This window comes from Periplaneta americana, chromosome 1, assembly GCF_040183065.1.
Source record: "Periplaneta americana isolate PAMFEO1 chromosome 1, P.americana_PAMFEO1_priV1, whole genome shotgun sequence".
Lineage (NCBI taxonomy): Eukaryota > Metazoa > Arthropoda > Insecta > Blattodea > Blattidae > Periplaneta > Periplaneta americana.
This window is the reverse complement of record NC_091117.1, coordinates 176,055,556-176,076,515: the sequence shown is the minus strand read 5'-3', so window position 1 is coordinate 176,076,515 and position 20,960 is coordinate 176,055,556. Positions and strand designations below refer to the sequence as shown.

The 20,960-nt window shown below is 35.0% G+C and overlaps 1 protein-coding gene across 3 annotated transcripts in view; it reads left to right on the top strand.

Moving 5' to 3' along the window:
- The window catches only part of phtf (putative homeodomain transcription factor), a 76,238-nt gene extending 60,394 nt beyond the window's left edge, over nt 1-15,844 (top strand). For all 3 annotated transcript variants that reach the window (XM_069832691.1, XM_069832708.1, XM_069832700.1), the window contains exon 17: nt 153-15,844. In XM_069832691.1, coding sequence (XP_069688792.1) covers nt 153-302 — 150 coding nt within the window. In that variant the 3' untranslated portion in view covers nt 303-15,844. The remainder of the gene's footprint in view (nt 1-152) is intronic.
- Nucleotides 15,845-20,960: the final 5,116 nt, after the last annotated feature.

The window sequence follows — 20,960 nt, the reverse complement described above, 5'->3', positions numbered from 1 at the left end:
AACACTAATTATGTTGATACTTTCAACTCATTTTTTTCCAGCTAAAACACGCCCCAAAAGTCTGTCAAATTTTGTGGTGTGTATAAAGCTATTTAAGAATCGAATTGTTCTCTTAATGTATAATGTGTAATTTAAGATGAACTGTGTTACAGGAATTGGAGAGTCCCTTCAAAATTTCGGGCTTATCAGCAAATCCATACTTGTACACTATCACCAAGGTGGTAATCCTGTCTGCATTGTCCGGGGTCCTGTCAGAAATGTTGGGCTTCAAACTGAAGTTGCACAAGATTAAGATAAAGTAGTTGTTAAGTGGAATGGAGTAAAACAGGGTGTAACAGGAGGTTTTGTATGTTGAGTTTTTTTTATTATTGTTTTATGCGTAAATTGGGAACTGCTGAGAGACGGAGTTTACACTCTGGATGCATGATAGTTGAACTTGTCTTTTGCTATAACGCAAGATATATTTTTACATAGAGACCAGAATTGTACATTTTTGTATAATATACACTGAAACACGTGTCAAATTGTGATTTATATTAAAATGAATGTCACTCAGTGACAGTTCAGTTTCTGTTGTGTGCCATCATTGCATATAAAAGGAAAGACCTAGTCAAAGTTCTGAGCAGGTAGAGTTGTTAAAACTGGCGTAAAACACACAAGTAGGTGATATTGTGACAGTGATAGGTTTAGCTTTGGAGGCTATTGCTCCCAATAGTATTACTAGAAGAAAAGTATTTTGGTGTATTGAGAAAATGCTACAAAGTGAAAAGGGAACTGCAGTGAAACCTCTATTTATCGTTTTCTAAGGGACTGGAAAGAAAAAAAATTATAAATGAGAAAAAACAATAGTTGCACAGATACATTAAAATGCATTAAAAGACAATAAAAAACAAAGAAACAAACAATATTTAAAAATTGGTACCATAAAATAATGAACATAGAAAATATTACAGTATCTATTTCAGCTTTTACTTTCTTTTTTCCGAATATTAACTGCCTGATGGGTATCATTTTCATTGGAACATTGGTATGTCAGAGCAATATTTATGTTTCCCAGCAATATTATGTGCGTAAAAAGGAAGCTATTTACTTTTTTTCAACTTAGCATAAGGTTTGTTTTCTAATGTCGTGTAAGATCCAAGCTTAGATTTGTCATCTTTGTCTTACTGTCTATCATTTGCATCTCTTTCGTCACACAAGTCGTTGATACTAAAAGCACTACAAGTGGCAAGGAAGAAACAGAATAGCAATGAATATAAATACCATCAGTAATATTGATATGGTTGAAGCCAAGCTATCGTAACTCAGTGTTGCAAGATAATACTCAACACAGAAAAAACGGAAGTGAGCAAAATGAAACCTGGAGATTTGGGTATAACAATATATTATCCTTCCATCATTGCCACCACATAATATTGCACTGGCACAGTAATGTAATTTGTTACAGATTCAGAAAATCTGAATACTAATATCACACTCCATGTTGCAGTATGTGATCATAAAGTTGCTCTCTTCCCTCCAAGACCATAACATATCAATCCTTGCATGCCTTTTATAATGGTTGGCTAGATGACAAGTACGGTATGTGCCAAAATATACAGTACTGGATTTCGTGCAGCCCACATGCGCATACCTGTGCGTCTGCGTGTTGTTGCATCACCATTATGTATTGCCAGTTGTGTAACGAATGTTGTACTGTGTGGTTGGAATTGACAATGGGTCTCGTGACTGAGGAAAAAGTGTTCATAGTGGAGTATTGTACGGAAATGGTTATCAAGGCGGGCTGAGTTTAAAGTGAGTGGCGCTGAATTCCCTTGATCTTACACCACCTGATGCTTACGTGTGGGGAATGTTAAAGGAGAACATTTTCAACTGTAATGTTCCACCCACAACTGTGCCTGCATTACGTCAGAAGATCATCTCGTTTTTCAGGATTCTGCAGCAACCTATGTTCCAGAATATGTTTCAGAATCTCCGTGATCGTTATGAACACTGTCTACAGCGCAGTGGGGCACATTTTGAACATTTATATTATCATCCTGACCAGCCTCATGGTCTAGTGGTCAGTGCTTCTGGCTATAGTTCATGAAGTCCCGGGTTCGATTCCCGGTTAGAGCACAGGAATTTTTCCTTAAAGGGGATTATTCCTGTGTTCGTCCATGGTCTGGAATTTAGGTTAAGTTTAGATTTAAGACCTCTCCTGGCACCACATTATCATAATCATCCTATCACATCATCGGGGTAATGTAACTCCGCCTTCCAGGTGCCCCAACCTTAGAAGTAGGTTACAACTAAGCCATGGCCAGGAGAGAAGACCAGAAATGTCGAAAAGACAACCTGGTGGCATTGGATAAAAAAAAAATATATTATCATCCCGATAACTAACAACAACAAATAACAGTAGCGTATTGTTCCAGTACTGTATATTTTGGCACATACTGTATATTATACATTTTAAAACATCAGACTTCAGTATTTTCTCTTTTCAGAAATGAATATTCCGAGAAGAAGGAAGTCATATTATTTATACATTAAAACAATTCAATGATACACAATTAATGCAATATACTTTAACATTATATATATCTTCTTCTTCATCGTCAGTCCTCTTCTACCTATGGTATAGAGGTTAACGTTATATATGCGCTTCTTTTTCCAGGATGTATCCGAGAAATTGACACAGACGAGAACTATAGATAGGGGTTTCACTTTATTTTGAATCTCAAACATGAATTTATTTCGCATTGCATTAGTGTCTTATCGCAAATCAATAGCAGAAACTGGATCTTAAATCTATTTCTTTTGCACTAGTAACAGCTGAGTGAAAATTTCTTGCATATTATTTCGCAATTTCTCTCTGAGGTTACATGACTCATTCCACGTAGCCCTTAGACTCTTTCTTCAGTTGTTGGAACATTCTTGTCATGATACAGATAATGTGATAATAAATTGGTCAATCTTAAGACCTACATATATGTCTATCGGAGGTTCTTTAATGGATTTTACCAGTTCTTACAAAGCTGATATTTGATTATCTGGAATAATGAGAAACACAAAGTTTCTGGGGGGAAAAAAATATAACATGTTCAAATGACAATCTTGACTTACCAAAAATTAATGTCTACTATTTCTTGTTCCCTCACCAACATTCCACCTTAAAGGCTATGTCATATTTCCAAATTATCGTATTCTTCCTGTCTTCTCTTGCTGTTTTCTTCATTCTTCTATTACTTCTTTCTTCTCCATCTCCTCCTCCCCCTCGTACTACCACCAACACCACCACCACTGCACTCCTTGGCATTCTCATCCTAAATGTTAAAAAATTGTTTATGCTCGACCATGCCGAAATGTAGTAATTATACACCTGGTAGCAGCCCTTTAATGGACCTCATTAAAGTACACCTATTCATTAAAGTTCAGAATCAGAAAACACCATTGTAGCAATATGAAAGCGCAGGTATCGATTATTCTCAGATATGCAATCGAAAGACAACTAGCGAAACGTCACGGAGGCTGGAAATCCAATACTGTCGTAGAAGGTTATGTTCTGTTACTATAATAATTAGGTTAATTGTAAATAATATTCAAATAAATTCAATTTTCCATCTCGTTTTTCAATGTCTAAATCAATTTCAAGGTTTTATGAAGATTAATGTTTATTTTACTCTCTAGATTATATCAAGGTCAATGACATTTGTTTCTCGGAAAAAATCAATACTTTCGCGTCTGCGCACATCTCAATTTACGAGATATTGCACTCCCCAGTCAGATAAGAATAACATGAATACTTATGAATAATTTCAAGTTAGAAATATGGTCGAGCATAAAAAGTCGTATGAAACTTGCCTATAATGGTACTTAAGACGCTCGTATGAAAATTATGAAACTCGCGCTCGTTTCATAAACATACTCTTGTCTTAATTACTACCATTATAGGCTCGTTGCATAATGTACTATTTCACATGACCTTAAAAAATAACAGTAGAAACCATGCAAGAATGTTTTAAGTTCTGAGGGTGAAGAGACCTAGTTAGTGAGTACTTATATGATTATCAGTATTTGCTTGTAACAGAATGACACTAATTTCATTAACCATGTTAACTTCAGCTTGTGTTAGAATTTGCATGTAACAGAAAAATGTAAAGTATTTCAGCATGATTCGTTTTGATAACTTTCTAACATATGTACAGATCACCTTGCTATTAGAGCATTTGAGATTCAGTCCGAAGTAATGCAAGAAGAAATATTGTAGATTTATTGATAACTATGAATACAAAATATAAATATAGTATTTGATCTTCAGTGCACGGTTTTAGGTAAGAGGCTGAAGTATGTGTAGGTAATCAGTTTTGTTATTGGACGATCTATGTAAGTATTTCAATGACAATAATTCGCTTTGAAGGACTGACTGTTCGAAGTGTTGTGATTACAGAATTTAAGAAAGTTAATTAGGATGTTATCAATATGTTCATTTTGTCTTGAGTGACATCTTTCTTCTGAACAAAACTGAGTGATACCATGATTATGTTAAACTCTGTGTATGTAATGAAATTTGTCACATTCCACAGCATTATTAGCTGCTTCACTTCGTTTTTGTTTATTTACTTATTTCAAGGTCTTCGTATATATCAGCGGTGGGAGCAAGCAGAAAATACTCCACTTGCCTTTCTCCTCATTCAAAATTAAAGGAAAATCGAAATACTGCAATTACTCGTACATTAGTACCAAAAGTAGCTCAAACTGAACTCTCTAATTTTGAGACTTACAGCTATGGAGTGTGTACTAAAAAAAGGAAAGACAATAGAGAATAATTTTAACTTTGTGATAGAGTAAACGTAAGGTTTTCTCTTTGTTTCTTGTCTCGTAGAGGTTTATTAAGTAAGTTTTTATTGTCTAATTATAAATTTATCATGCATATGAATTAAAATTAATATTAAATCAACGAATTAATAATGTTTTAGTCTTAATTTTCTTATAGCTTTTAAAGCAGGAAGGAAAATTTCGTACTTTTTAGTAAATTCGCGTTTTCGTCATTTTATACATTTACACAATCTACAGTGAATTTCATGTTGTAATTCTTATTTAGCAGATTATATTTTGACATCTTCTGTCCTGTTGCCATTTTCTGTTATGGTTGTCTGATATTCTCTTTCCAACTTCCAGTTGTTGTTCAGTCTGTGGGTTTAGCTATTTGTGATAGTCCTAATAAATAAAATTTATTTTTCTTAACATTAAGATATATGGATCGTATGCCGAGGCTAAAAGGAAGGCAGAAAATATGGAAAACCGGAGAATGATGAGTTTGCAATGAAAGACCTGCTCTTGGGCAGAAAACTATGAATACAAATTATATGACAACGAATATAGATCTAACTTTTGAAATGTCGTGTTTTCTGTATTTCATCTGCAGTGGAAAAGTCAGAATTAATTCTTTCCTGTTATTGCTTATCATTGAGAAGGTGTTCATCTGGGTACTTGTGACTACCCCAAATGCAGAAACAGTGACTGATTAAAATGCTTCTTTTGTAGTCTAGCCTGTGTTGAGCTACTATTTCTAAAAGTGGCAGTGTTATAATTCTAAAAATGGGAGTATAAGGGTACAGATTTCAAAAAGGCATATGATTTGGTTAAGAGAGAAGTTTTATATGATATTCTTATTGAATTTGGTATTCCCAAGAAACTAGTTCAATTAATTAAAATGTGTCTCAGTGAAACATACAGCAGAGTCCGTATAGGTCAGTTTCTGCCAGATGCGTTTCCAACTCACTGTGGGCTAAAGCAAGGAGATGCACTATCACCTTTACTTTTTAACTTTGCTCTAGAGTATGCTATTAGGAAAGTCCAAGATAACAGAGAGGGTTTGAAATTGAACGGGTTACATCAGCTGGTTGTCTATGCGGATGACGTGAATATGTTAGGAGAAAATTCACAAACGATTAGGGAAAACACGGAAATTTTACTTGAAGCAAGTAAAGAGATAGGTTTGGAAGTAAATTCCGAAAAGACAAAGTATATGATTATATCTCGTGATTATATATTTTACGAAATTGAAATATAAAAATTGTAAATTTATCCTTTGAAGAGGTGGAAAAATTCAAATACCTAGGAGCAACAGTAACAAATATAAATGACACTCGGGAGGAAATTAAACGTAGAATAAATATGGGAAATTTGTGTTATTATTCGGCTGAGAAGCTTTTGTCATTAGTCTGCTGTCAAAAAGTGTGAAAGTTAGAATTTATAAAACAGTTATATTACCGGTTGTTCTTTATGGTTGTGAAACTTGGACTCTCACTTTGAGAGAGGAACATAGGTTAAGGGTGTTTGAGAATAAGGTGCTTAAGAAAAATATTTGGGGCTAAGAGGGATGAAGTTACAGGAGAATGGAGAAAGTTACACAACACAGAACTGCACGCATTGTATTCCTCACCTGACATAATTAGGAACATTAAATCCAGACGTTTGAGATGGGCAGGGCATGTAGCATGTATGGGCGAATCCAGAAATGCATATAGAGTGTTAGTTGGGAGACCGTAGGGAAAAAGACCTTTGGAGAGACCGAGACGTAGATGGGAAGATAATATTAAAATGGATTTGAGGGAGGTGGGATATGATGATAGAGACTGGGTTAATCTTGCTCAGCATAGGGACCAATGGCAGGCTTATGTGAGGCCAGCAATGAACCTCCGGGTTCCTTAAAAGCCAGTAAGTAAGTAAGGTCCTAACTTTAAAACATGATATTTTAATGGAACCAATACTGTCTTGAACAACTGAGTAAACTCGACAATTTCCAAAGGAAAATAATATTTTAGTAAATACCTATTCATTATGTTATACCTAGAAATAGGAAAGCTGGTAACACTGCAAAACAGGCACTGCATTTGTAACCAAGAATTGGTTCTCTTCTAACAAAGACAAAATTTTACAGATCATAGGAAAGAAATCAGATGGCTTGAAAATGTACCTACAATAACGTGCCAAGATATAATCAAACATTTTTAACAGAAGCCAGAACAGGTCACATTATCACATTTATATTGACATTGATTTCACCTTTCTGATAGTCCTATTTGTCTGTGATGAAATAATCATGAAGAAGATCTGGAACACATTCTTTTATGCTGCCTATTCATAAATCATAGTAAGCAAGTTAAAGTCATCAACATGGTAGGAAGTTCGTACCAAAACAGTAGATTCCAGTTGAGTACAGCGAGAAGTATAGATGTCACCCGCACCTCGTCCTGTTCCTGCTCACTCAGACTATACACAGCTCACAAACAACACATACTATCATTCTGTGGAGCTGTGTACAGTCGTGAATAGTTCGAAGAATATTGTTAATTTATATTAATATTTCAGGTTCTGAACAAAGTGAGCTATTCTGTAATTGTTGTATTATTTACGTAATAATATTATGCATGATTCCAAAAAAGTAAACTCATTGGTATTAAATAATTATGCAAACAGGAGTGTGTAACATATTTATTTTTTCCCGGATTATTCTTCATTAAATGTTGGCATCTCGTGCTGCTATGCATTCGGTTGCGTTACAGTCCAAGTTCAACATCGGAATTACGATACGAACTTCCTAGCTGCCATTACAATAGAAATTAAATATTTTCGTGAAAACAATTATGAGTTTAATATTATGTGCCATATACGAGATACACGCAGAGTTATTGTTCACCTGATGATAGTAAGAAATACTGTATCATATTTCAAATTTGCCCCAGTAACGTCTTGTGACGCAGAATGAATATTTTTATAGTACAAATATTGTTTTTATTTTTCTCTGAACATAAAAGGAGTATTTCTTTTGATAAAATGAAAATGTTCATTGTTATTTGTTACAATGAAGCTAGAATCATAATTGTATGCTTTGTATGTTATTTTTATATGTATGGATAAATTATTTTATATTGGGTGTTACGAAGTTTATAATTACAAATTATTGTTTTTTTTTATATTATTCGTTTATTATTTTCTTTTTCTAAAGCCTTGGACGATTGGAGCACGTGTTTGGTTACTATCTGGCTGTACATGTTTGTTGTTCTGGTTCACTGACATTGAGAGCTGCACTACTAGACTTCTCATTCAGTAGAGATATAGTCCAAGCTCACACAACTTCACAATTTTGGTACCAACTTCCTAGCTGTGGTCATCAATACCAGTCGCTCAAGGTTCAGCTCTGACCACACCTCAACTCTGGCTGCTGCTATATGTCTCATTGTGCAACCCACAGACTAGAAATCATCTTGAAATGAATCCCTGGTTTGGAGAAATCGCCCAAATTCGTGTTAACATTAACACAAACATTACCTATAGGGAAGATGTGGGTACAGTGGCACACTTTTTTAATCACTTCTTTCAAACCATTTGTTATATTCCAAGAAGTCCTGAATTATTATTTACATCACTATTTGAGAATGCTTTACCATTATTCATATTTGGTTTGTACCTCAAAATCTGTGCTTCAGTGGCTGGTCATGATAATATCTTTGAAAAATATTGGAGTGCAAGAGGTCAAATAACTTTATTGTCAAACGCCTAGCATTAGAAAACAACAACAACAACATATTTGGTTTGTTTAGTCATCTGTTCGAAGACAGGTTGGAACCTCATGAAACCAATAAGGCATCACTCATGAAGCAACTAAGCCAGGAGATAAGGGGTAGGATGGTCAGCTTCTTTTCATCTCCATTGCCTACATTGCTAACTAGTAACATATTTCACTAATCAGACTTACGATGTATATGAACCATATTTGGTTTAATATTTTAATATTTCATGCAAATGTGAAATTAGCAATCACCTACATCTGTGTCACTCTTCCCCATACTTGGGGGTACAGTGAACCACTCCTTAGGGCTTATTAGGATAACTTACACTGAATGGTCGTTATATTCACACAAGTACTTAATAATAAATTCTAATAATTTGTACAAAATAGTATTTTCTGGGTCAACCTTGGTAGCGTTGTTGGTATAGCGCTGGCCTTCTATGCTCGAGGTTGCAAGTTTGGTCTCGGCCCAGGCCGATGGCATTTAAGTGTGTTTAAATGCGACAGGCTCATGTCAGTAGATTTACTGGCATGTAAAAGAAATTCTGCGGGACGAAATTCCGGCACACCGGCAATGCTAATATAACCTCTGCAGTTGCGAGCATCGTTAAATAAACCATAATTTAATTTAGTATTTTCTGGTACTTGTACAGTTTATTCACAACAGACTGCAAAGTACTATGAGAATTTTGACAAATTTGAACTGAACATAAAAACTTTAGACTTCACTTTTGTTTCTACTGAAGGTAAGGATGGCCGGGTAGCTCAGTTGGTAGAGCAGCTGGCTATGGGCTGGAAGGTCCGGGGTTCGATCCCAGGTGATGACAGGATTTTTTCTCGTTGCCAAAATTTCAGAATGGCCCCGAGGTTCACTCAGCCTCCTATAAAATTGAGTACCGGGTCTTTCCCGGAGGTAAAAGGTGGTCAGAGCGTGGTGCCGACCACACCACCTCATTCTAATGCTGAGGTCATGGAAAGCATGGGGCTCTACCTCCATGCCCCCCAAATGCCTTCATGGCATGTTAAGGGGATACCTTTACCTTTACTGAAGGTAAGGATGATTCAGAATTTTTACTACCGATTTCTTGTCAGATAGTATGCTTAATTTGTTTTAATAAATTTAATGAAAGATTGAGATGTTTAACATATTTCACCATAATCTCATCTACTAAATCATCTTCCACTTCGATGGAATAGACTTTGGAGCTTTGCTTACCTTTACAAATAACCATAAAGTAACCAACATGGACAGGTTCATCATTGTCATCATCATCATCCTCCTCCTCTTCAGTATACGATATGATCGATCTCACTTAAATTCATTCTAGCATCAGATTCGGCATACTGCACAACACCAGAACATGAGGAATCACTCATACTGTCAAGAACTAACTTCTGCTGGTATGATTTTCTTTGTGCAGCTTTTGGTTTGTTCTTTCTGTTCTGTCACTCTTATAATTCAAATGTGTCTGTATTTAACTGTTGTTGCTATGAGGACCTGACTTTTACCCTTTCTTTTGAATCGACCATCTAATCTTTCTGTGTGGAATTTTTGAAAGTGGACGAATGTCTTGAGGAAATAAACTACAGTAGTTGATGTAGTTCTTCAACATATGGTAGCTCAATGCATAGTTTCTTCAGGGTGGGTTCATTGACTTTGTTGTTTAGATGTTCGTCATGTAGCCTGTCAGTAACATATGATGATAGGAACTCTTCTTCTGAAAATATGGTTCGGTTTAAGGACCAAATGCTTAAAAAATTTTTAAGCATAACACGCCATGTTCCAATGTACAGTTATTCGAATATTTTTCTAAGTGTTGTCTATTAAGAGAGGTTTGGACAGTCATTTTTGATATATATATATTATCTGTCAGTGTCCGTAATAAAAAGGTTACTTAATATGGAGTTTTGATATATCGATCTATGGATTGATAAAATTGTCCATTAAAAAGAGGTGTCTGTTTAGGGAGGTTTGTAGCTAGTCGTGAAGTATGCAATGGAGGGGGAAAGGAACTGGCCACCCTACCTCATTATCTCCTGGCCTAGTTGCCTTATAAGTGGTGTCTTCTTGGTATCACTTGTGAGGTTGAGACCTGTCTTTGGACAGTTGACTAAACAACAACAACACTGTATTAAGAAACAATTGCCATCTTACATAAGGCTACTATCATACCATTAGTTTTAAATCCGGAAAATATTCTGAATTATAGTCGCGATGCTGTTTTTCCCGGCGTGACTCCTCTTCTTTGCTTACGTCTTAGGAAGTGAAGGCTCTATAAAGTCTAGGTAGGTAGTATCGTTCCCCATTTTTGTTCTTTCGTTGCCGAATTACCAGACGAGGGATCTATTTGCCACACTGTTATACCAGACGAGGGATCTATTTGCCACACTGTTAAACATTATCATGTCTTAGCTCCTATGATAATAAATCAAACGCACTGTAATTGAGCAAATAATTGACTGGCAAATAACGTCCTCGTGTGCTTTCTGCGAACCCAACGAAAGAGCCAAAATGGCGGGCGATTATATTAAGTATTTATCGAGCCTTAGGAAATGCATCAGCGAATCACAAGACGCTCATGTTTAAATGTAGCCGACCAGCAACATGATTGGCTGCCGGAAATTAGAGTGACGGTTCTATAGCTATTAATTTCAGAATGTTGGAGAGCATCTTTGTACTTCAAAATAAATCTCTCCTTTAAAGTCCTACTTAACAATAATAACAATAATAATAATAATAATAATAATAATAGTTGACATATGAATTTCTTAAACACACCAAAAAATTGACCATTTGCTAACTTTTCACATGGAGCACCTTGCTAAGGAGACACATCTGCTTGCTCCCCAGGTGCAGTTCATATAGAGTGAAAAGTTAATAGTAATTAACTTATTGAAAACTTCGGATCTTTCAGGATTTCAACAGAAATTAAATGTATGGTAGGTAAGTAATAATGTGAATTGAGAATATTCTCAATAGCTTTCAAAAGACATTTTTTCTTCACAGCATTTTATTGATTTTTATGTTCTTTTTATGAATATAATCACATACAGTATAGCAATCAGTTTTTAGATATTTATCAATATTATAGATCTTTGCTGAGAATGTTTTAGAATATTTCAGAAACTGCTGTAAGATTCCACAATATTCCAGTGTGTATTTTTTAGGTAATGCTCGATCTTATATAAATGTTCAGATATTGTTTGTTTCTGATTATGAGAGAACAAAACCTCTCATCTATTTATTCCTCGAATATTTAATTAAATTCAGGTTGAGGGATTAGAAAGAAATTGGTATCTAATTCATGTGTGTATTGGCCACACTTCTTCATTGCTCCCAGTTAAATAAGGCTAAAATTTCATATATGGCTATTCCATGGAATGTCAAAGCAATGTGTTAACAAAATGTACCATATTATGCTATGTAATATTTACATTATTACTCTAATACAGTAGAACTTAATTTATACATTTCTATGGAACTTAAAAAAAAAAAAAAAAAAAAAAGGTATAAGTGAGAAAAACCTAACTGAAATGACATTTAATGATGTTTGGAATAGCATTTGAAGAAGACATAATATTTCACACGTTAATTTAGAAATCTTCTCACCATTCGTGAGCTGCCACAAGGGACAAAGAGTACTTAACCATATAAATTTTTGCAAGTTCAGTGAACTATTGATTTGGTTTTGACAATCAATCCATCTTCTTAATGTATCCATCTGTTTGCTGACAACATAAAGTCCACTATAGTCCACTGTATTCTATTCAGTTGTTGTTTTTCACGGGAAATGAGGGGTATTTTGATCAGTGTTCATTATAGATGCCTGTTGCTAGTAGCCAGAGGTGGGGTGTAGTTGGTTTTGACAATGAAACTCCTACAAGTACATAGCTGCAAATACATTTTAAGATTAGTGGAAATATACCTAGGAACAAATAACGAATTTAGTGAAATTTTCATAAGAGAAATTTAGAAATTCATAGTTAAGCCATCTTCATAAAACAATAGGTACTCAAATTTATGATACATATTCTTGTAGAATATAAAATTTGTAGCAAATCTTACCTGTTTAGAGCCAAAGTGACTGATATATTTTAAACTCCAATCCAGAAAATTTTTACAAAATGACTTACCATTTTCTTCCAGTGTGATCTTCATTTAATAATATGTGGTTATTTTATAAATACAGGAATAAATCGGTTATTTTAAGTTGTTTGCTTCAAAGGAATAAATCTTGCCCGCAAATTGTGATAATTGCTCCATAATTTGTTCAGTTACATCATGATGTGTTATAAAATGTTTCACTGTTTCTAAAGTAGTAACAGCATCATTGAAGGATACAAGATTGTTGGAGGTAAGCATGGGTAGCTTCAAATTCCCACGAAATTTCAAAGTGAGTCGCATCTTAACAATGAACACACTATAAATCTAATTTGGAACAAAATTGATTTAGAACATATGGCGTTTCGTATTGTCTGGAGTTTCAAATAAGATTGTAAAAGTCTAGAAAACTTGTTTTTTTACTAGCAGGTACTTGACTGTTCGTCATTTACCCACATGAAGCCTGCTGTAGACCAATTTACCGACAGTGTTGTTGTGTAGAGTGCACAATAGGAGACTGGTCTATGCTACTGCAATGGGATGAGATGATGGAGATATGTTGGGATGCCATAGGAGAATCGGAGCTCCTGGAGAAAACCTCAGTGTTACCTGGACCACAGGCTTGTCCAACACAAATTATAAATCGGGGTTATGTCAGGGATCGAACCTGATTCCACAGTCCAGTGCTGTAGCCACTAGACCACCATGACAGTGGAGTAAAAGACAAATAAATGAAAAGTGTATATCCGAAATAAATTAACATGGGAAGTATAGGAATTTTTCTGGAACCTCAGAAAAAATTAATAAGTGCGATAAACTCTTAAGTGTGAAATATATAAAATAATTTTCGAAATATGAAGTCAAATCTGTGGCAGGGAGGAAAAAGGTCTCAAGTCAATATTTTGTGAAAATGAGATTTTTATATATTCTGAAAGCGGAAACAATTTTCTACAATCTGGTAAAACGGCTAAAGTCAAATAAGACTGCTAACTGGATTTATAGAATGTTACCAAATGTCCTAAGTACTTTTTGAATCGAGCACACACAGAATAAAGGGCTTCAGAATATTTAATACTTTATTCCTTATAAACCATCACATGTTTACTTTCCATGCTTATCTATTAATAAGATCTAACTTGTATTTTAGCCATTTTATCACATACTGATGCCCTTTAAACTTTAAGAATCAGGGTAAAGAGTCCTATAATTGTTTAAGACCCATTTTGCATTTCTAATAATTTACATTTCTCATTTATTTTGACATGAAAAAGGTCTTATGTTTAATAGCCCCTTCTACTCAGTTTGGCTTCTAGTCTTAAAAGGGCTTAAGTGCGGCTATTTTTTAAAATAATCAAGAAAATTGTTAAATGAGCAACATTACCTATTTTAGAAGAAATATAAACAAATAATATCCAGGGAAAAACTGTTAATTAAAAAACTCTATAATTGACACCAATTTCAATCTTCCTACTGCTCTCCTGAAAAGTATAAAATTTTTACTTAAGACCTTTTTTCCTCCCGGCCACAGAAATATATATAACAAATGAAATTGAACACTAAACCTGTCTACACACACAAAGCTGTAGAAAAGCTGGAATTTCATTGAGGGTGGCATAAACAGAAGGAAGCTCAGCAAGGAAGAAATAACTTAGTATTGTAAGTAATGGAAAAGCATATAAGAATGTACGATCTTTATAAGATTATTTATTTTTTTTATTTATTTTTTTTTTTTTAATGTGTCTTCTAAGAAATAAGGTGTGGCCATCACATTAGTAAATACGAAATTTCTTTCATTCCAAGAAGTTAATTAACACTTCCTAAATATTCATTTCAATTGTTGAAATATTTAGTTTATAGCAAAAGAAAGTTAAGAACAAAATTATCGGAGTAGAGAATTTTCCCCGAAATTTATCTCCGATAATTTTTACAGCACTAGAAATGAGTTAATGATACTCTCTATATATCTCAAGTCACTGATTCCGAATATTGAAGTTATCCATTTCAGTGCAGGGATTATGCATTGCTGGAAAAACTGATCACCAGTAAAAAAAAAAATGATCTAAGAAGTAATGTTACTGAAAAAATTTGCGCTTATTTTACAATGTATGGACTACAGTACAACAATTTTAGAAGCACTGACTTGAGTGTTTAGAATGAAATGTTTCCGAGCAGCATGTTAGTTATGTCAATATCCTTCCAAATTTAATTTCTACGAAGACTGCCACTGAAGTTGATAATAGACTTATCCTAATGCAATAATTATAGTTTCAGCATTTTCCAAATTTTCCCCACTCGATTTTTCCCCCTGCTTTGCTATTGTTCTTATACTGGTTGAGGGGAAGAGAAGGCTTTATGACCTTAACTCTGCCAGTAGAAATAAATAAAAAATAGTATGTGCCAAGGCTAAATTGAGAACAACTTCACTACTTAATACATCTTGATTTCATTACAAAAAATATGGTTTAAAACCTGTGATTAAAAATTACCGTATAAGTTAATAATAATAAAAAGCTAATAGTTCCATAAAAGAAACCAAGGAACATACTTTAAGTTACTCGGAAGTCTTGTCCCACAGTTACACCACAGTCTAGTATATACAGTCACGAAGGTCAATACGTAGGGAATATGCATCCATAGATAGTTGCTAACCACTAGGATCGCTACTATAGCCTCATCACAGACAATGCGAAATAGTACCGGCACAGTGTATTGTTTCTAGCACACTCAACAACTCAAGCTTCGTGACTGTATATACTAAACTGTGGTTACACTGTAGAGACTAAATGAATCTGCTACACAAGAGAGAATAGTCTGATTACGGCACAGAGATTATCTCCATTGTTGACACTCTTGCATGACTGCCAACTCTACTCTGTCTCCTGTGACATAGAAAGTGCTTAAATAATGTTCAGGGCTGGAAATGGGTGAAAAAGAACGCATTTGCGGTTTTCCCCTTTCAGCCATGATTCAATTGATTGTTCCTCAATTGATAACTGATATAAGACTAAGATGATTTTAAGTCCATAATGGACCTATTGTATTTTATGGTTCAGTATGTAAATACAGTGCAGTTGGCACTTCTGGCCATGAATAGCATTCAAAATGCGTCATTGTTATAAAATGTAATGAAGATGTCATTATTTAGCACATTTGATGGAAAATAAAATGAAGAAAAAGGCAGATTCTGAGATTAATTTATTTGTGAGTATGACAGCTTTTGTGGACTGACCATTGACATGTTATTCCTTTACTATGAATCCTGCCCTCACACGATGCTTATAAACTGATAGTAACATATTCATCATCACAGCTCATACTGATATGGAATACCATCACTGGTTTCTATGGCCGGAAAACATACCGTTAGTGAAAAATGACATACCGTCACTGAAAAATGTGGTCCGTAAAAAATTGTTTATACATTCTTTCACAGCAAAGAGTGCTCTTTGTTTCGTAGATCTAAACCACAGCCTTCTGGAATTGTATTCAACGCGTATTTAGACATACTCCTTTGATAAATCAACCCCTGGAACTCTTAACAACAGTAGAATTTCAAATATAGAAGGCTGTGATCTGTATCTTGTGGTGCCCATTGTTGCCAGTTTAGTGACTATGTCATCAGATCTTATTCTTTTAAAATATTTGTCAGTGACAAATCGCTGGCTAAATGTTATAAGGGTGTATGCAGTAATATTTCTGATATAGACGTAGAACCTTGTAATATTGAGCCAGCAACTTATATGTTATTTCAATAGGGTTACATACAGTACTATTTTAAGTATTCGCACTTTGAAGCTTTGAACATTTTTTTTTAAATGATCAGTCTCAGTGTACATTGCAGAAATCTAGTAAATAACTAAAGTAACTTGAAATTATTTTATTAAGAAATTTAATGAGTTGCGTAAGCTTCAAAGACTCGCATTACTGACAAAATAAAACAATTTATTGTATATATCATGTACGTGTATGTTGTAAAGGGAAGGGGGTGGGGTTAGACCTATGCCTTTTTAAATCGAGGTGTGCCAGGGAAATCTTGGGGTAGCATATCGCCTCTGGTTTTTTTCCACTTCCCTCACTGTACCGTATATTTCCATTCATGCTGTCTTTCCCTTTACTCTCTGTTCAGGACTGCCACTGTAACAATGTGGCAACATGGGCTGGTCACATTTTCACTGCAGACTTCTCGTGTCATACTGTTTTACAAATTAATACCTGTCACAGGGTTGGTGTAGTAGGTGGGGAGCAAGAAGAGATATTTCCTACAAAGATGTTCTTTGGTCATGCACAGTGCACCCTCGGCTAGCGTCTCTTATCCGTGGATAAGATATTGCACTAGCATGCATCCGTGGCTGCTGGCAGGTATACTGTCTCCCTATCCCTTGTGCACGACGGAGCATATTTCGTTACACTCCTTGCACTTTACCCATTTCAGCGAGTGCTGACGACCACTGCACTAATCTGCCTTTAATATGACAAATGCATGAACTCGTCATAGTAGCCTACTAAAGGAGTGGAAGGATGGAATCCACCCTCACTTCTCTTGACTGAGTTGAGTAGCTACTTAACCTCCTGTTCCTGACACATTTGGGGCGCTATTCATAGACATTTCGCTAGCCCGCTCTACGAGCATGCTAAACTAGCCCCGGCTATCGACTGATTACTTGTACAGGACTCATATCATATCGCTAACATTGGTTTATGAATACGAAAAACGTTAGTTCGCTGATCATCTACCGAAAGTCCACGCTAAGAATGTCTATGAATGCGGCCCGTGCTTTTCTTTTAAAGTTCAATATAATTCTACACTTCAAAAATAGTCACTGACATGAGGAAAAATGCTGAAAAAATTCTGCAGGTTACAGTTAGGGCAAAAATGCAGTACTTCTTGTCTCTACACATACATCTTGTATCATGATCATGTATGCACAAGGGTATAGTATACCTACTATACTCTAAGAACTCAAGTGGTTAAGACATTTGTGAAATCGACTTTTGTCCAGATAGATTGTTGAAATCGACCAAAACACACTGAAGCACACCAAAGACATTACAGTAGAGCTCCTGTAGTGTAATATACAGAATCGTCTTTACTTTGCTGATGTAGGAAACTTGATGTTCAGAGGTTGAGAAGTAGATAGATTATGGTAATTAAAAGTATAATAAATTACAACGTCACGCAATGTGGATAGGTAATGTATGTATGTATGTATTTATTTACACTGCAAGTGGGCATGCACCTGGTGGCAGTGGTATATACAATATAAACAATACACAATAAAGAAATGTTAAGCAATACATAATAAATTTACAATACACAATAGGCCTACAATTTTATACACAATACAATAAGAATACACAATATAATTTAACACAATAATAATAATAAAAACATTTCAACCTACATTATTATGTATAGGCCCTACATAAGCCATATACCATAATACCATATCATATCACATCGTTAACACTGGTTTATGAATACGAAAAAGGTTAGTTCCCTGATCATCCACCGAAAGTCCACGCTAAGAATGTCTATGAATGTGGCCCTTGTTGTTTTACTTTTAAAGTTCAATATAATTCTACACTTCGGAAATAGTCACTGACATGAGGAAAAATGCTGAAAAAATTCTGCAGGTTACAGTTAGGGCAAAAATGCAGTACTTCTTGTCTCTACACATACATCTTGTATCATGATCATGTATGCACAAGGATATAGTATACCTACTATACTCTAAGAACTCAAGTGGTTAAGACATTTGTGAAGTCGACTTTTGTCCAGATAGATTGTTGAAATCGACCAAAACACACTGAAGCACACCAAAGACATTACAGTAGAGCTCCTGTAGAGTAATATACAGAATCGTCTTTACTTTGCTGATGTAGAAAACTCCTTAGAGTAGAATTCACAACTTGATGTTCAGAAGTTGAGAAGTAGATAGATTATGGTAATTAAAAGTATGATAAATTACAACGTCACGCAATGTGGATAGGTAATATCATTATTTTGTGATACTGCTAGTTGAACAATGATACAGAATAACAAGCGCAAATCCATTACAATAGATTGTATGGGATTTATTTGGGTGTGGTTAGTAGCTTTGTAGTGTACATAAGGCATATGACCGAAGAATTTACCGTATTAGGTTGTAAAGTACGGTAGTCAATTCCAGGGAATAATGGAATTTACCGTAACTTTTATCCTTGTGTTATACCGTTACTCTAAGGCCTAAAAAGTGCCCGATAATGGCATGTGGAGATGTCGTAGGTCATGGTTCAAGGAATAAACTGTTGTTTTCTTTCATGTAAGGAATGTTTAAAATTTCACGAAGTTACAGATCACTGCATGTAATTAACTTTGTTTCTTTTCATTGAATAAACAATACAATTTCCAACATCATCCCATGTAGGCATTCCTGATAGTTGCAACCATTTGATAGGTACTGTACTGAGCCAGTTACTTCTATACAACCAGTGCGCATTTAAAAATGAAACTTTTTCTCTGGAGCCAAAGAAGAGGACATTTCATTGTTTTTTGTAAAATGCAACGGCACTCTTTTGTACCTCAATAAGAGAACGTATGGTACCTAACCCTAGTTATGGACCACATAACGGTGATACCAACGCATTTTCGTCGAAAGAATGTGTTCTCTTTTATATATATATATATATATATATATATATATATATAAGAAGTGTCCTCTTTTCTTATGATGAATCTATGGTAAGCTGTCCATAAGAGGATGTACAATATTTTAAGCTAAAAAGGTCTAATATGCAGGGTCCCATGCTTCCTTAGCTTCGGTATTTGAGGTATGTGGATATCACAACACCCTTGGTAAAAACCTAGAAGTTGTGACGAGTTGAAAAATACCATCTTCTCTGTAAACCCTTATAGTTTAGTCTAATACACTAGACTCTCGCTAATCCAGTCCCCAGTAATTCGGCGTCTCAATTATCCAACCTCTTTGTAGTGTACGGTACTTCCTATCACTTCTATTGTAATATTTTTCCGGGAAATTTGCATCAGTGCCATGTGTTATACTGTATTACATACTTATACACGTATATACCTATATCGAACGTATATGCGCGCAGGCAAAGTGTGGAACGTCCTAGTTTGAATTTAGAAGTGTAAGTGAAGTAGTTGGTACAGCTTATAACATTAAATTTGATAACATTTTTAAGCACTCAATAATCCGGCACTCTCGCTAATCCGGTACCCCTCTGTACAAGGAATAGCCGGATTAGCAAGAGTACTGTACTATGCTTTCTCTATACTTAAGGAGCTTTTCTCAAAACGTAACGTCCATTTTTAGAAAATGCCACAAATATGCGTCTCTGTGATAAACGAAGATTTTTCTACGGTAAAAAATTATACGAATCTATTGCAAAAAAAAAATACTAATCTTTAATATTTCGCCATATAACATATTTTGTTCATTTCAGAAAAGTAAGTTTTTGGCCTCTGAAGTGTATTTTTGTATATTGGACATGTTAAATTTTGAGAGAAAAAAAAGCTCCTCATTTATGTAAGGAGACAGTAACAGGACAGTCACTTGAATACTTAAATCTGCAAGACAAGTTTCTGACTGAGACCAGTCGGAAACGGAATGCGTGACCTTGCCCCCCCCCCTCCCTCCCGTCAATTCGAATGACAAAAGCCTCTTTATAGAGCAGAACGATCAGTTGACGCAGAACAGGGTTTTCGGACCAGAACCGGTTCATGTCAGCAAAGACACGGGATTTTGCGGCTGTCTTGTACTGTACGAGTTAAGACATTCCTTCTTGCGTTTCATCCACCACCAATTTCGATATACAGGGACATCATTTTATTTTTACTAACATTTTTAATTATTAACCTGGCTATACTTTGTTGAGAACCGAAAACACCGTTTGCTACCCACTTCCACGACTGGAGTTCGATGATACTGGAGTAATATACGAACAAATCACTTTACTAGGTATAGGAGGGAAGAAAAGTAGTTCATCCATTTACGTAAACTAGGAAATATCACGCTTTTGAGTTTCATAATTTCCATTAGATTTTTGTTTAATCCAAATGCAGTATAGTATGAACAATAAGTGTTTTTACTCACGAACTGAGCTGTCCATGCGAACGTATTCATTATGCAGCGTATATTATACAATCTACAGCACATCAGCGTACACTATAGAGAATGAAGTTAAATTGAAAAATAATCATAATATGGATATTTAAACACATTTTTTAAAATGGTGGCCGTTCATTTCAATACAGGCTTCAGGTTTAATGTGCATATTATCGCACTATAGACTATT